Raw genomic sequence first — 18236 nt, forward strand, 5'->3', positions numbered from 1 at the left:
GAAAATTTACCAACTGGACGTGAGATCAGCATTTTTGAACCGTTTTATGGAAGAAGAGATCTATATCGATCAACCACTTGAATATGTGAAGAAGGGAAAAGAAGATAGAGTGTACAAATTGAGCAAAATGCTTTATGGCTTGAAGCAGACACCTCATGTGTGGAATATGAGGATTGATAACTACTTCTAGAAGAATGGATTTAAGAAGTATCCCTACGAATTGACATGCGTTATACAGGAAGATGGAGACAAACAGAAGCATGCTGATTGCCTGCCTATATGTTGATGATTTAATTTTCACTGGCAATAATCTAGAGATGTTTGCCGCTTTCAAAAGGAGCATGGTCAAAGAATTTGAAATGACGGATATTGGCCAGATGACTCATTTCCTTGGCATAAAATTCGTGCAAAGTGAGAAGGGAATCTTCATCTCCTAGAACTACTATACAAAAGAAGTACTAAAGAAGTTTGGGAAGGACAAATGCAACCATGTGACAACTCCAGTTGAAACGAGATTGGAATTGAGAAAGAATGAGCAAGGAGATGTTGACCCCACATATTTCAAGAGTCTAGTTGGAAGCTTGAGGTATTTGATGTGCACTAGACCAGACATACTCTATGGAATTAGACTTGTCAGCAGGTACATGGAGACTCCTGACCAGTCCCACTTGAATGCATCGAAGAGGATACTCCGCTATGTCAAGGGTACCATGACTAATGATATGTTTTATTCATCAAGAGGTGATTGCAAACTTATTAACTATTCAGATAGCGATTGGGGAAGAGATCTTGATGAAAGAAAAAACACGACTGGATTAACATTCTTCATGGGAGATACAACATTTACATGGTCATCGAAGAAGCAACCCATCGTAACGTTGTCATCATGTGAAGCTAAGTATGTTGGTGCTAGTTCAGCTGTTTGTCATGGTATATGGATCAGGAATGTACTGAAGTATCTGAGATTTCTCCCAAATGACCCCACAAAAGTTTACATCGACAATCGATCAGCGATTGCACTTGTGAAGAATCCAGTTTACCATAAAAGAAGCAAACATATTGATACTCAGTATCATTTTATCAGGGAGCATGTCAAGAAGAAAGAAGTGGAACTGATATCTTGCAAAACGTATGATCAGATTACTGACATTTTCACGAAGTCACTCAGGCATGATATTTTTTGCAAGGTTGAAGACAATGTTCGGAATGACAAAACTAGGAGAGTCAAGTTTAAGGGGAGATGTTGAAAATTAAACTTGAACAGTGGACGATGGTAGAAAAATTTGACGGCCGGCAGCCCACCTTTGTTGAATTGGGCAGGAGTCAGCCACCAACCTCATCAACTAGCCCACAATTGTAGATTTTAATCTTCACTTGTTCTACTATAAATATATGTGTGTGTGTGTAATGTAATGCGTGGTGAAGTGAGGGTGAATAACCGGTGAGAGATTTTGTTTTGAATTCCTCTATATTTCTTTTCCAGATTGAAATTAATTGTTTTCCAATTGAGTGCAATACACACTGAGTTTCAATCACAACCAGTGATTGAGTGAGTCCTCTCCACCCATCAACTATGGCTTAGGAATATATAGGTCATGACATTTTGAAACTAGGCAATGCAATGTTGAATATATGAAGAGATTTTAGTATTCAAGTTTAAATTTTTTTTAAAAATAAGAACCCAAAAGGGAAATTTTTCTTTTTGTTAACCCTCTGTGAATACATGCATGTAACAATAATTTGCTAGTCTCCCTCAATTAATTTTTCCATGTTGTGTACTCTTCATGTTCTTGTCTTGTTTCTCCTACACCTTGGAATTGAATAGTCTCATCTACAACCTTGTGCAATAATTTTTTTTTTTTTCAAACTATGTTTTTTCTATTATTATTTTGATTCATTTCATTATTCCCAAATAGATCTATTAGGAAATTTAAATTTTAACTTAACAATTAATACAATAACGATGAGTGTAACTAAACAATAACTAAAACTAATACAATGGACAATTCTAAAATTTTATAACAGTTTTGCATCAATTTGGGTTTTGTGTTATGTTCATTCGTAATTTCCTCACAAATTTCTATATATTCTATATAATTTTTTGTTGTAATTTTGATGACAACAATTAGATTGCGTTTGCAAATCATAACTTATGTAAAACAATAGTCCTTAGATGACTAATTTGACATTTCCAAAATACTTATGATCGATATTTGTTACCCCTACATATTCTTGGCACTATTCGATAAATTTTATGAGTCTTTTCATCTACCTTTAGTTAAGAGCCCATTAATTTTCTCTCCTCCTAAACTAGAAACTACAAAATTTATAAGACCCATTTTAAGTATCATCCCTTGCAATATTCTGTGAATAATTTTTGTTATGTGAATTCGATGCAAGTAACCTTGATTAAATTTCTCTTAAATGTGTAAGGGGATTTTTTTTTGTTGTGAATTGACATGAATTCTAATTTAAAAATGTGATATTGACAAACTCATGTGAAATTTCTCCCTAATGTATGGTTAGTAATATACCTTTAGTGAATTTGATGTTGATGGGGCTTCTGAGTAAGGTTCCATGGCTTCAAGCATTTGGTGTCCTTACCTTTACAAAAAAAAAAAAATGGAGTTTAGATATGAGGAGATTTTTTTATTGAGACACCAATATTATTCTATTCAATCGTTATGGAGACCTAAGTCATGACATTTTGAAATAAAAAAAAGAGATTTCAATGTTTCGAGTTTAATTTTTTTTTTTAAAAATAAGAACATACAAAAGAGATAACTTTTTTTTTTTTTGGTGATAATTTTGTTAACCCTCCATGAAGTAAGAGTAATTTGGTCATCTTCTTTACTTAATTTTTATATTTTTTAGACTCTTCAAGTTTCTATGTTATTTTTCCTACACCTTTGAATTTAATAGTTCAATCTATTACCTCATGCATTAGGTTTTTTTTTTTTTTTCAAAGCACGTTTGCCCATTATCATTTAATTCATCTCATTCTTCCCAAACAAACCCTTGAGAAATTAAATTTTAATTTAATGATTAACACAACAACGATGAGTATAATTAAACAACAATCGAAACTAATACAATTGAAAATTTTAAAATCCTATCACAATTTTACATTAACTTGGGGTTTTGTATACTACATTCTTATGCAATTTTCTAACAAATTTCTATTACATTTTCTAAAACTTTTTGTTGTCAATTTGATGACAGTAGTTAAATTGGGTTTGTAAACCATAATTTATGTAAAATAAATTTTTCCACGTGCAGGAGCTTAAAAAAAGAACAGCCCAGTGCACATTGATAAATTATTTTCACAAGTTTAAAAAAAAAAAAATCACTTCTAGAAAAATAACTTTAGTAAATTTATAAGTTAGAAACACAATTTCAACCTTTATATTTGAATTTATATAAATGTATAAAAAATTTTATACAATTTTATATTATATTTTATTCAAACTTATACAAATCTAAATTCAACATCTAAAAATAACAGTGACGCGTGAATTTTAGATCTTGAATTTGAATTAGGATGGATTTGAACAAATTTTAATACAAGTTTTTTATTACATCTTATCCAAATCAAATGTGAGTCTAAATTCAATAACTTTCCAAAACATAGGATAAATTTTTTGAAGTAGCAGCTTCATTAATTATTTTATTTTATTTTATTTCATGTGGCATCGTTAAACTGGCATGATCGAGCACACTTCCAATCAAAACCCGTTGAGATTTTTATGCCAACAGCGTACCATCATGAGCTTCCTCGAAATATTAAGACATCATTCAAAATCACTTATAAAAAAGTTTTTCTTTTTTTCAAAAAAATATACTTATTTAAACAATATTTTTTTAAAATAAGTACTTATTTAAATGTGAACCAAACACCACTAATTGTTTTTAAGACGTCCCAAACAGGGACTTAGCCATGTCCTCTAAACGGCATTGAACATTTTCATGCATTGCAGAAAGCAATCCTGAAATATCCATTCTTGAAACCATGACAGGGAGAGCTCTAAACGGCATTGAACATTTTCATGCATTGCAGAAAGCAATCCTGAAATATACATTGTTGAAACCATGACAGGGAGGGAAGCCAAAAACAACCCTAAAATTACGAAACATATTCATGAGTTCTCTCAGTAGAACGAAACCTACTTCTACTTATTTTATTTTAGGGGCGAAAAGAGAGAAACAAAGATCAAGATTATGCATAATTACAAATGCAAAAGCTCTTGCAACACATTATTTTGTGACGGCATTACATATATGAAGCGCAGTAAAAAGGATGAAGAAAGGAGAAGATTGTACATATATAATCTGTCTATGAATGACCTCAGGCATTCTGCTTTGGCAACGGCAATGGCAGCAGCATTCAATCAACATATACAAAAACTAGACACAATCGTACCCGGTAGCTTCAGTTGTGAGGACTCTCTTGTTCTGTGTCTTTGTTACCAAGCAACAGGTTTCTTTGTATTTGAACCTTTTATGACCCTTCTTCTCTTCATTCTTCCACAGCCTCGCAGACAAAGACCTCAACCCACTTCTCACATGGGTCACCGCAACTCTGGCGAGCTCGCTGAAAAATTCAGCGATCGCCAATTAGAAATACAAACCATAGCATCCCAAATTAATCAAGGATGCTGCATTTATTAATTGCAAGCGATGATGGGAAATTTGTACAATAGAAATGATTCAATTTCATAGTAAAAAATCTTTGTAATACTTATGAGACAAAATAAAAATAAATCAGCTGAGTTTGCATGCACCATTTTTGCTATAGAAAGCTCAAAAATGCATGTGTACATTTTTTAGATAAATAAATATCACCATTTCCACAAGAACAAATTATTAATTAAAAAAATAAGCAGGTTAAATAAATTACATTTGTACTCCATATAATCATTTTTCTAACAAGGTTTACCTCCCCCCCACCTTGCAAAAAAAAGTGAAGCAAACAACTATATTGGAGAAACAAACATTTCACGTTTAATGATTAGTTCACTCTTGAAGGAGAAGCCATTGTAAATCTTATTCATTAGACAACAAAACAAAGCTATGCACCCATAATCCATAAAACATTCCTAACGTCTTTTCACAAGCATTTCTACAAACATCTTCAAAACATTTTTAAGAATATTTCATACAATGAAGTTTTGAACTCAGTAAGGGCGAAAGCACACAACAACCCAGTAAATTCTAAATGGATATTGATACTCTGCATTTTTCTGCTTTAAAAAGGTGAGCAACCGCCTAGTTCAGAATGGCACCCTTAACGAATAGATTTATTACAACACTTTGATTGAGATGGAGCTATTGCATCAGCCATGTTGGGAAAAACATGATTATTTTTTTACTTCAAAACTTTACAAAGGGGATGATGGCAAGTTGAAGAAAGAAGCTAATGTTTTGAATATGATCTTGATGAAATAACAATGGAGACGGCTCTATGGAAGCCTTCATAACAGGAACAATGCTATTAATTGCAGAACTGCATCCTTGGAACAAATCACTGGTGATGTGGTTGGCTCCACATCACCCATAACTGCTTTTTTATTTTCTCCTTGTCTCTTTGCTTCAGCAAAATGAACAACTGTTTGTATAACACTAACAGAGAGCTACACCTCTCTTCGATCCTTAGCCCCATTTCCATTCAGTCATCTTTCACCTTGTCTCTCTCCCTCACTATGACTAAAGAAAACCCATTAACCAGCAATACCTAACAAGCTCCCAAGCATAAATAAAGCTGGTTGAAGTAGAGTACCTAGATGAAATAATTGGATCAGATCAGCAATCAATCGGTCGTGTGAGGAACAGAAAAGGCCAAAGTTTATCCCAAAGAGAAAATGTGTGTTCCAGCGAAGAATGAATCATCCTGATTTCTGAAGCAACATTATAATAATGTTATAATTTGTTTGTCTATTTATTAAAAGGACACCACTAAATAAATTTAATCATGCATTTTCTAACAGATATATAATGGGGTTGATTCAATGAAGTTGGTGGGAGATTATAGAGGAGTGGGTCTATAGTCGGGGTGAGATAAGGACGAATGTTGATGACTAAATGGCTGCTGATGCAGCGTGAAATCAAGACCTTCTTCGATTTTTGCCTCCTCTTTCCTACCCAAAGCCAAAAAATAAAATTGATGCAATTAAAGAACCTAGATAAAAAAGAATTGGATCAGATCAGCAGACAATCCATCAAAAGGAATAGGACGCTTTTCCGGATTTCCGAGGGGAGCTTATGACACAGTTATAATTTATTTATTTATTTACTTATTTATTGAAGGGCAATGCAAATTAAATTTAATACACATTTTCAATAAAAATATGATGGGATTGATTCAATTTGTCAAGATTGAAGATGACCATCTTCACCACATAACTGGGATCACTGTGAACAAAATGTGGGGACAGAGTCCCATCTCAGTCCTCAACTCGTCCTCCTCTTCCATTGGCACAAGTAATAATTCTACAATTCATTTTGCTGAAACAAGGAGATAAAAACTGATTCCAACAGGACAGAGAAAAAAGAACAGTGGATTCTTCAACTGAATCCCATGGTGGTGCATTCCCGAGAATGAAATCCCAAGATGAATAACATTTGTTATGTAACAGAACGTTGAGTATTATTTTTTAAGAGAGAGAGAGAGAGAGGAGAACTGGGATTAGTACCGAGGCCCAGAGGAAGGTTGCTGGGTGATCTCAATTTGGACTACAAATATGACAATTATGATAGCTAAATGGCAGCATATGCAGAACAAAATCAAGACCCTCCTCGATTTTTGTCTCCTCCACAACCCCCACCCCTTCCGCCCCTCCAAAAAAAAAAACAGAAATTTTGAAGAGTGAAAACCAGTAAATCTTAACAACAAATGACAAAGAGCAGACCAATTAGGGAGACAACTTGCAAGGCTTAAGTACACAACAAAAAAAATCTTGGCAGAGTAAACACCAAAAACAAAACCTTGTTGAGCAAGTCCGGAAGAGAGGTCGAGCATAATCAAGGAAAAATGTCTCAGTTAAGAGAGGGATTTGAATTCACGCAAAACACACATTGTTTCGTTAACCTTGTGAAAATGAACGTCATTTATTCATTCTTGCACAAGTACTATACATGATTCAAACTGCCTAACAAGGTCAGGGTAAGCCCTGACCGGATTGTAATGGTGTTACGCTTAAAAGGTCATAAATTGAAGTCCCAGAAACAGCCTCCCCAATTGAGGAGCTAAGGCAGCATCTATCATACCCTCTCAAACCCCTTGTGTGATTTTGGAGCTTTGTGCACTGGGTGCTGCACTTTTCATTCTTTCATTTTTTTTTTTAATTATTTTTATTTTTTTGTGTGTGGGGTGAGGTCTGCGCCCATTTCACATTAATGAAACAAAGGAAACTTACTAAAATGCAGGATGTAATTGAGTTGTTTAAGAAAAAAGGTAGTTCTATACTTACAGCAGTGAGCAAGGAGACTGGCCACCATTTACATAGTATACAAACAAGTATGAGTCATAATGCTGGCCATTGATAAGATAAAAGTCGTGCAACCTCCGTACGCACTTGAATGACATTTTCTTGTACAAATGAATTGCTGCATTGTTGTAAGAAATAACATGCAAGTAAACTGCTTGGCAAGTTGGAATGCTAGAAGCATATTTCGCAACCTCCCGTATAAGTGAAGAGGCTGCAGAATCAACCCCTGCTCTAGTTATTGATCAAAAAAGGATGGAATGTTCAAAATATTCAAAAGAAGAAAGAAGCAGGTACCTATCCCAAGATTTCTGTAGGATTCCACCACTCCCAGTGTCAGAATGTAGACCAGAGTTTGATCTGATTTTACAGAGTCATATCTGAGCATATCCCCTATCTGTCAGGCCAACGGAGGACAAGGAGAAATTTAAAATATATAAGAGAGAGAGAGAGAGAGAGAGAGAGAGAAATTCACCATCATATAGAAACCATTACAGAATGTATATTACCAGCACCATATATTCTTTCAGATAATCAATGTAGACACCCCAATTTTAACAAGACCGTTCTGAGAAGGCCCTTGGTGCTAAAAAGTAGAACTTGTATTCCCAGAGTTAGAAGGATCTGATTAAGTCCCAGTTGAGTCTCGTTTTATTTTTAATTGAGTCCAAGTATTTTAAAATTAAGGTCTAGTATTTTTTATTTAAGTCTTTGTATCTTTTTTTAGTCCTTTGGATTTTTAAAAGGAGTCCTAGTTATTTTTATATAATAATTTTTATTTATTTATTTATTTATTTATTTTTTTGAGTCCCATCTAGACATAAATTAAGTCTTTTAATTTTTAAAAATTGAGTCTTTTACATTTTAAGTTAGGTATTTTATTGAATCCCTTAAAATCGAGTTTTTTTTTTTTTAATTTTTTTGAATCATTTTATTAAATAGAGTTCGGGTTGACTTTTTCTCCGGGAATCAAGTACTATTTATTGGGCCTCACCTTTATTTTTTAGAGGAAAAAGATAAAAACTAAAGAGGTTTTGTTTTTTTAAGTGCAGCCAGATTAAAGCCCAGCCGCACACACCCACGCCTTTCTTAGGATAGCTTAGGGTTTAGGGTGTTTTTGGCTTATAAAAGCCATGGAGCAAAAGCAAAGAAAAGAAAAAGAAAAAAACCTACTGCTCCTCTCATCTTCACGGCCAGACAGAGGGCGGAGACATTCACAAAAACAAAACAAAAAAACCTATCTTTTTCTCCCTCAGCTGTCGCCCCCCCCTGTTCTCTCATCTCCATCTCTCTCTGCTGCCCCACCAGATCACACAATCACCCGACACCAGAAGCTCCGTAGCAACACCAGCAGCATCCGGTTGCTGCCAGTCGGACCACCAACCGAGCAACCCTATGCCTCTCGGCCACATCTCCAGCAACAGCCAGCCTCCTGCTGGTTCTGCAGCCACTCCCGTGCAGTTCCTCTGCTCCAACCAGCCCCACAGTCCCTGGCGGACCTTGCAGCCCCTCAGGTCCCGGCAACGCCCACTGCAACTCCACAACCATCACAACTCCGTCACCACCTGCCAGACACAGCACAGCTGGGAGCTTCAACCACGAACCAGCCCGCAGCGCCATCCACGACCCCTCTCCGGCCATCTGCACCCCCCATGGAACCCCCTCTGCTGCTGGTCGCTGCTCCTGTTACACCAGCACCCAGAGCTCCGGCTTCTCCCAAGTAATCCTCTGCACGCCAGCCACAGCACACACACGTGCACGAGCCCCTGTTTATTTTGGTTTCACTGTAAAGATTATTTTTTTTTTATTTTGCTATCACCCTCTTGTTCTGTTTTGTTTTTTTTTTTATTATTAACGTAAATATTAATTCGTTTGTTCTCTGTTTTGTAGGATTCTTGTTAGGGGCTTATTTCAATGTTCAAAGATTGAATCTTGTGGTCATGATTTTATTGTATATATATTAAATAAGTTAATTTTATGATACTTGTTAATGTTTATTTATTCATTCATTTATTCTTAAACATTAGACATGGTTGTAGAATCTTTGTTGTGGAAATTCATTTTAATAGTTAAAGTTTGAAATCTTGTCGCATTAATCATATTGACATAGGAGTTTTAAAGTTATAATATGAGTTTTGGTATTTAAATGTTGTATTTATTTGAGTATATAATATTCAAGTTGCATACCTAATATTAGGGCTGTGGTTGTATTCATTAAAATATTAATGTTCATGTTATAAGGTGTATATTGTTCATAATGTTTGACACTTGTTTCTAGGGTTTTCGTTTCTTTGTGTCCATTATGTGTTTAATATTCTTATTATCATAGTACTTATTTTCTAAAAGGCGTTATTGTTTATTTAGGTACACATGTTGGGTTATTATTCTTCATAATTAGTGTTTATATTAAGAATATGGTTATATTTTAATACTATGTCATTTTTAGTATTTCATTCTAGGTTACATATTATCATTATGAGTATATTTATTATTTAGTGTATATTTGTTAGTATCCTGATATTTATGGTATTACGTTCTTTTCATAGTATCTTTAGTATCTTAATAATACATATATGGTATTTTATTACCTATTTTGACATTTGTAACATTTTGATAGATATGTGTTATTATTAATATTATATGCATTGTGATAGTTTAATATCTTAACTTATTATCCTATTAATATATATTAAAACCTCCCATACTAGTATTTTCCTATAAATTTTTTTATACAATTTCAAAATTTGGGAGTGTATTTTCTTAAATATTTTCTTGATTTTTATCCCTATGATTTTAATGTTAGGGTATCAGATTTCGGGCTTCACGTACCTTTAATTCTAAGGGAATATATATAGTACATATATTTTTGTATGATTCACTTATTTATTTATTATTTTATTTATTTATTTATATTGTATGTATATTTGTAAATCTACTAATAGAGGAGTAATGTGAAAGACTTTTTAAATTAACTTAGGAATAATTCCAAATTAGTTAGGTACCGTTCGTAAGAATGGGCGCGTAGGGGGTGCTCGTACCTTCCCCTCGCGTAACCGAATTCCCGACCCTAACTTTGGTAACGTAGACCCACTCTACCCTTAACGGGGTAGTAATCATGTGTTCTAACCACACTAAAAGGTTAGTGGCGACTCCGATATTCTCATTTTTCCCGAAAATATTAAACCCATTTTTTATTTTGCCACCCCGGGGCACCCGCACGCGACAATCAAAAAACAAGGAATGAGGACCCAAACATGATACATGCAGCTTGCAAATAAACAATCACATTCAAAATAATTAGGTTCACTTCAACTGTCAGAATCATGAATAAATGGGATAAGCTGAACGCTGTTTATTCCATTATTATATTGTATAAAACTTTTGACTGATCAATGAGGCATTCAAATCAGATGAAATTTATCAACCATGAAAACTTTTAGCATCAACAAACTTCTGAGGCAGATTAAACTTTTCACATGTAGTCAATGAGGCATTGCAATCAGATGCAATTCATCAATCATGAAAATTTTTAGCATCGACAAACTTCTGAGGCAGATACTGTGCTATTAAATGCAACTAATAGTTCAAGCATTTGCTTGCAAACCCATGCTTCAAGTATGAGACAAATTCAAGCTTATAAGCTTATACATACCAACTCACCTCACTTTCTTTTGCCAGAACAATTCGCGCAGTCACAAATCCAATGAGTTCATCACTTTGACCATTTGACCGACTGCGGTCAACAGCACCCCAAGAGACAATATCACGTCCATTAACAACATTTTGGAAGAACTCAGCCTCATACCTGAAAATAAAATTTTTTTTTTTTCTAAATGTAAGCAATCACATTACCTTAAATCAATAGACCATGAGAAAGCAACAGCCAACATTTTCTAACCTGATCGGAAATATATCACCATGGATTTGCTCAAGAACCTCACGATCAGAGGGTCTTATAGGCCTATAAGATATGGTTGGACCATGAGAAGCTTTCAGGTCTACCATTGAGGACTCCTGTGTTAATCCCCAGCAAAGATTTGATATATCTGAATAACTTGTACAAGAACTTCTCCTTTCATTTATGAAACATCAGCCACAAAGGCCATGCAGTAGTTGTAAGAAGCTGGGAAAGAAATCTGATATTCATTAGTTAATTGTTTATCAGAATCACATACACACCCAGTCCGCTCACCCACAATATACACACAGGAGGCAAATAAACAAAAGCATCATGATATTTCACAGTTGCCAATGCTAACAAACAAATCAGCTCAAACAAAACAGAACAAGGAGTTGAGGTGCATATTCACCTCAAAATTTGGACTAAAGAAACTGAGGAAAGCAAGTAGAAGCTATACATCCGCTGTAAAAAAGGAAAATAAGGCTCAAGGCCCAGACAAGAGTAAGTTACATGTCATGTCCAATCGCATTACAGTATTGAGGGAGACCAAATCGGGGAAATGACTGAGAAAGCAGGCCTTAGACCAAGGTCCAATGACAAAGACAGACTTCGAGGATAATTTTGAGCCAGCAGAGCCCATGAAATAGGTAAGGGTCTCTTGAGAACCTAAAAGAGTCTCTCATTCCCTCTCATGGAAGAATATGAAGAAATGAATTAGGAAGAACAATACAACATAGGAGAGGGAAAGAACAATCTGTGATGAATTCGATGGGCCAACTTCAGCTCAGGAAAGCCTCGAGGACAAAGAAAGGGACTTGCTTGAAAATCTCACAGCCAACCAAGGGAGGATTGAAGAAAGAAGAAACTGAGGAAGCAATGAAGCATTACTGATGAAGAAGAGAGCAGTAAATCTGAGTGTGCAGGATACAGCATGACACAAGGCCTCTTCAAGGGCAATCATTTATACGAGCAGGGATGAGGAAGACATCATTGCATGCACACTGTTAGCACTTAGCAATAGTAGATCAGAACATGGGGATGGTGAGGCTAGAAGGGAGGAAATCTAGTCAGACACTGGCATCTAAACAGGATTGCTTGAAAGTCTTCAGCAAATTGCTGGGTGTTTTAATAGCAGGGTATTTCAGAGTAAAAAACTATGAATTATGTAAGAGTAAAGTGTGGAAAATGGCCCTCCTGTACTGATTTTGGTGCATCTGGAGGGAGTGAAATGGACGGGCATTTAAGGAAAGTAGTCTTCCATGCAAAAATTAAAATATTTGTTATGTTTGTACTGTTTTGCATGGATTTTTTACACCAGAGCTCAGTGATCAGTTGGACTTTTTGTTTTTGTTAGCTCCAGCCTAGGATTTTGCTTTGTACATGGGTTGGATCCCATTGGTGCCTAGTATTGCATTTTTCCTTTAACAATCAAAAAAGAATGACTTGTTGGCATTCTACTTATTCGGTGTAATGAGCATTATGTATATTTTACATCATCTAGTTAAAACAAGTTCCGGAGAAAATATATCTCATTGAAAACGCCGACAGAAGATAAACACCTGCTGCTTAAAATAGCAGAGGTTATCACTGAAGCCACTTTCATTAGTTCATAGTTGCTGAAAACCTAGTTTTAAGTTGGAAATCCATTTTCCTCCAGAGCTAAGAGAAGAAAATTAAAGGGAAACCCAGTCGACAAATGAGTTATGGTCCTTGTGGAGAATTATTTAAGGAATTGTTTCAAAACCTCTTGGAAAACTTATATAGAACTTCTCCAAATGTTAGTGATGAAACCCATCAGGAACATATTTACCACAAGATGGTCTTTATTTTTCCTAAACTTAATCCCATAATGATTACAAACATATATTTTGAAGTTGGTTCTTTTAATTATTTCATAACTATTACAATTTGATTCCCAATATTACTTTAGAATTCAGTTTCATTAGCAGCTTCAAACAAAATTTCCTCATAAGTATCCAATTTGATCCCAAATCACCTTCCTGCTTCATATTTCCCATATAAATTTTGGACCATGTTCCTACTTGTAGCTTCCCATTCTAGTTAATATTTGTTTGCTTGATGAACTTCAAAAATAAATATATAAGTAAAAAGTCCAATCAACTGCCTGTAATGGCAAGGCAACAATACTGATATAGTACTGCTGTTGATGAATCTTCTTTATGTGTGTGTGTGTAAATTCACTGAATTTGGCTTCACAATTCAAATGCCATCCAAGTCCTCAACTTGCAATAACTCACTCACAATGCTCAACATTCTCAGGATTGTCACTTTTTTTTTTAGGAATCTCAACAAAAGAGAGGTTGACAGGCTTACAGCTTCACTCAATACACTGAATCATTTTGTACCATCCAACAGGGGAGATGAAAGGGTGTGGAAGGATGCCTTGTTCCACCAAATCTTTCTGTCTTCACCTACACAAATTTCCTACACCCAATTTTTTTCCTTTGTAGCCACATCAAGGCAAGGTTTCCCCTCAAGATTTTGACTTTTATCTAAACTATGACTTTGAAGAGAAATAGCACTCAATTTGCTTCAGAAAGAAGGCCCTACAAGGTTCTCAATCCTAACATGTGCTTGATGTCCTGTGAATCCAATGAAATGAATTTTCATCTCTTCTTACATTTAAGGTTACGACCCATCTCTACATTGGCCTCTTCTCTTGTTTTGGTGAAGCTAGGGTGCCATCTCGGGTGAAGGGTAATTTTTTGCTTGTGAGATATTGGGGTTTTGCCAAGAGGAGGAAAGGATAAGTGTTATGGGGTAGCATGGTTTTTGCAAATTTGAGGACATTATGCATTTATGCAAGAACCTTCAATGATTGCACAAACTCTCTGCATTTGGTGTGAAATAGAGCAGTGTCCTTGGCCTCTCTCTAGGCCATTCCTTTAGGTTTTGGGGAGTTTGCAGCAGCCTGATCTTGTTAGGGTTTGGCAGGCAATGCTTTTCTAATTTTTTAGATTTTTCCTTTTGCTCACTGGAGGACATCTTGTTCTCCTCTTATTTCACTCTCTGAATCACCGTTAATAATTATTTTTGTTCTAAAAAATATATTCACTCCTGCTCCATTTGGTCATGTGCACACTGCAGCCACAGCAAGGAAAATAAACACTGGAAAGATCATATAACTCCATCAACATGCGTAAGTACATGTACCCTTCCCTTAAGTTCTTTTGAAAGGGCTCTTTTTGGTTGGCAGATTTTAACCAAGCTAAAACTGAGAATATAATACTGGTTAGAAGGCCTAATATGATATTTGTTGATGTAACTTTGTAGTAATGCATCTCATTCTCATTTTTCTTGCATTATTTTGCCACTTGGAGCATGTAGAAGAAACCTTTTGGGTTATTTGGAAAGCAATGAGTTGCCCAGATTCTCCAAATGGCTTTCTGCTTACTTCTTTTAGATGTCCTGGAAATGCTAGAAATTTGTGGACTTGTGCAGAGTTTACTATGATTTGGTGTGTTTCACTGAAGAGGAATGAATGCATCTTTAAGAGTCAATGTTTGCCTATCTCAACTTTGGGGCACGATTGTTTTTCTTGCCTCCTTGTGGACTTCTGCCTCCAAAGCCTTTAAAGGAGTGTGCTTAGCTGATTTTTCTTCGTTCTTTTATTGGCAGAAGTTAAACACTAGAGCATTATCATTGAGTTTATCAGGGTGCTTACATGCTTCAATATGCACACTGATATGAGGATAAGGACAGCAACTTATTATCACCTTTTCACCCTTTTCTTCACAATGACGACAAACAAACAATGGATGCTTCAGAAAATGAATTTTGCGTGCAGCCTGCAGGAGTCAACCAGATAAATCACTTCATAGATAAACCAAGTTTCAAGCAAAGATATCTTCAAGCAAAGATATCAAGAAGCAGCAAAACCGAAATAGTAATAGTTAATAATCAGCTGTTTCATAAGGTTAGAACCACAAACTACTAGGATAATTAGGTTAACGGGCAATCACCAGTTCACTGGCACTTTTACATTCATAATCACAGCGTCATAAAATTAAGCAAGCATGCCCTACTACAAACCAACACAATTGACATTTGATAAAGGGAGGAAGAAATTAAAGAGAAACAGGAGGGGAAGACAAGAAAAAGAAAATCACAAACTTGAAAAGTAACATCACTCTCTATGATCATCAGGAGACACCTACATAATAAAGTGAATGGATATTAACCCAACTTGGACTCCAACACTAGCTACTTTTCAAGATCAGTTTGTCTAGTAAGGAAGTAATAAATTAATACAAACACTCGTCACAAATTGCAGTCAATACTGCCCTCGATGCACAGCCATTTGGCCCATTTCCATCTTCATATGAAGTGACTAAAACCTACCCTTTGAATTTAAATCCATATACAACTAATTGGAGAAGAGGAACGTGAAAAATAAATCTAGAAATTCGAAATTCTTGACAGAAAACAGAAACCCAGATGAGACCGTGGCTGTTAAATTGAATCAAATGCCTTACCTCGATCAGCGGCGTAATCAGACGGTAGCCGAAGAGGGAAACGAACGGAGAGAGAGAGAGAGAGAGAGAGAGAGAGATTTAAGAGGAGAGAGGAATGAGAAAGGAGGAATTATTTTTCCTGGGAATCATGAGTTAGCTGGTTTGAAGAAGAAATGGAAATGATGGGAAATGGAATCTAATGCTTTTCCCCTTCTTCAATCTAGTTGATTCTGCTTCCGTTTGTTTGTGGACGACAGTCCACAAAGACCAAAATGCCCCTCCTATTTTAGACTTGGGTTGAACATAAAATACGATAAATCGTTTTTCAATTTTCTAAGGGAAATTACCCTTTCATTGTACTTTTGGGAAACTTAAAAAATTCCTTTCAATTTTTTTTTTCAATTTTTTAGTTAATCATCATATATGCATGTAACATAAAAAGAGAAATAAAAATTATTTTTCTAGATAAACATTTTTCCAATCATATAGAGCTTTTGAATTATTTTTTGGATTTGTTAGTGATACATATAATATGTTGAAATCCTATTTTTATTGGAGTAACTTACAAGAAAAAGAGAAGTTATTAGGCACGAGAATAATCATCTTCTAATAAAAATAAATGAAGATGAAAGACTATTATATTTGTAGACACCCTATTTTTACTTGAACCAAATATAACAAAGGAATTACTATATTATTATTATCATTATTACTTTACTATTATTTTTTTTATTTTTATCATTTTTTATTTCTATTTTATTATTACTTTACTATTATTATTGTTACTATTTCTATTATTAGTATTATCATTATTTTTAAATATTACATTACTATTATTATTATCATTATTTTTATTATCTTATTATTATTATTATTATTATTTTTATTATCATTATTATTGTTATTTTTTATATTATTATTATTATCATAATTCTTAGTAATGCTATTATTATCAATATATTTGTTATTTTTAATTATTATTATTAGTATTATCATCATTATTATTTTTCATTATTACCACGATTATTATTATTATTATTATTATTGTTAGGCTTGTGGGGAGGAGAGCTTAGAAAAGGGCTCTTATCTTCCTCCTTTACACAGAAAAGGGGAGAGGGGGCCGAGAGATGCACACAGCAACAGATCGTCTCTATCTCTCCACTCCATCTCTAATTTCCTTCAAAGCTGGCCAATAGCCGCACCCACCACCCAGCCGCACAGCCTCTATCATCAACCTCCCCACTCTCTCTCACACACCACCCCCTTTCCCTGCAACCCAGCCCAGCCGAGCACCTCCTCGCACGCCTGCAGCCACGGCCATACACATCTCCATCTCAGGACCAGCTTCACTAGCACACAGCTCACTACCACTCTCTTCGGTGACTCAGCCACGACCATCTTCCACTGCAGTTCACCGGCCACCTCACGCACTAAGGAGAAGGAGGCACCCACGGCCAAGCAGCAGCAACTGGCAGCACCATTAACTCCGGCAACCGTCACCGTCGTCTCTCTCGCATCGTCGGACCTTTTCCAGCCCCGTTCTCCGGCATCTCTTGCGTCTCAGTCCCTTAGATTCTAGCGGCCCATCCACCTCATCACTCACGGCAACAAGCAAATGCTCCTCCGCATAACCCACGCACACCAGCGACGCAGATTGTATCTCCGGTGACCCAGCTCCGGCAGCACCCCACGGCGAGTCCATGCACACACACTCACAACAAAACACACACATTTACACACATTAACTCACGCACACAGCACACACCCACACACACAGCAAACCACGCAAACGCACACACTGCAAACCACACACATACTGGTTTTTATTTTATTTTATTATTATTATGGAGTTTTATTTTTACTCGTTTTATATGCATCTATGATTATATTTTTGTTGAGATACTAATGAATTTATTATTATGCTAGAATTTTTTTGGGGCTTGTTTCCATGCTTAAAGGTCAAATATTTTTTACATTAGTTATTATGTATCTTCTAACAAAAATAGATCATAAATCTTATAATAAAATAATTATTTTTAGAAAGGTATCCTTAAAAATGATCCAACCTAATGACGTAAGGAAAGTTAAAATCAATCACATCTCACTAATTTTCTCTCCAATAGGATCATGCAACTTGAAAAATGCCTCAAAACTGTGGAAGTTTGAACTCTTGTATTCTTTTTCAATGTGAGCAACTTCTAATCTTTTGGTAACTAATTGGTAAAACCTAAGGTGTAACTCCACGAGGAGGGTAAATTGAATTATTAAAACTTTTTTTAAATTATTTTATAAATTCTTAACTTTTTATAATTCTTTCAAAGATTTCTTGACTTCCTTTAGTAATTACACAAAAACTTAAGTCTTTTATTCAATTCACAA

At 35.3% G+C, this 18236-nt stretch overlaps 1 protein-coding gene across 10 annotated transcripts; it reads right to left on the reverse strand.

The window, feature by feature from the left end:
- Positions 1–4152: 4152 nt before the first annotated feature.
- LOC131159306 (histone acetyltransferase MCC1) lies at positions 4153–16136 on the reverse strand. 10 transcript variants are annotated; one of them, XM_058114083.1, is made up of 7 exons: positions 15879–16136; positions 15120–15191; positions 11380–11617; positions 11142–11286; positions 7779–7878; positions 7467–7695; positions 4153–4591 (listed from the first exon to the last, which is right to left on the reverse strand). In XM_058114083.1, the coding sequence occupies exons 3-7, from the start codon at positions 11484–11486 to the stop codon at positions 4405–4407; spliced, it is 768 nt and encodes a 255-aa protein (XP_057970066.1). In that variant the 5' UTR covers positions 11487–11617; positions 15120–15191; positions 15879–16136; the 3' UTR covers positions 4153–4404. The 10 variants fall into 10 exon arrangements, with proteins under 10 accessions (XP_057970066.1, XP_057970073.1, XP_057970065.1 ...); XM_058114090.1 differs by having other exon boundaries at positions 7467–7602; positions 15879–16126; XM_058114082.1 differs by having other exon boundaries at positions 11380–11604; positions 15879–16121.
- Positions 16137–18236: the final 2100 nt, after the last annotated feature.

Source organism: Malania oleifera, chromosome 7 (genome assembly GCF_029873635.1).
Source record: "Malania oleifera isolate guangnan ecotype guangnan chromosome 7, ASM2987363v1, whole genome shotgun sequence".
Lineage (NCBI taxonomy): Eukaryota > Viridiplantae > Streptophyta > Magnoliopsida > Santalales > Ximeniaceae > Malania > Malania oleifera.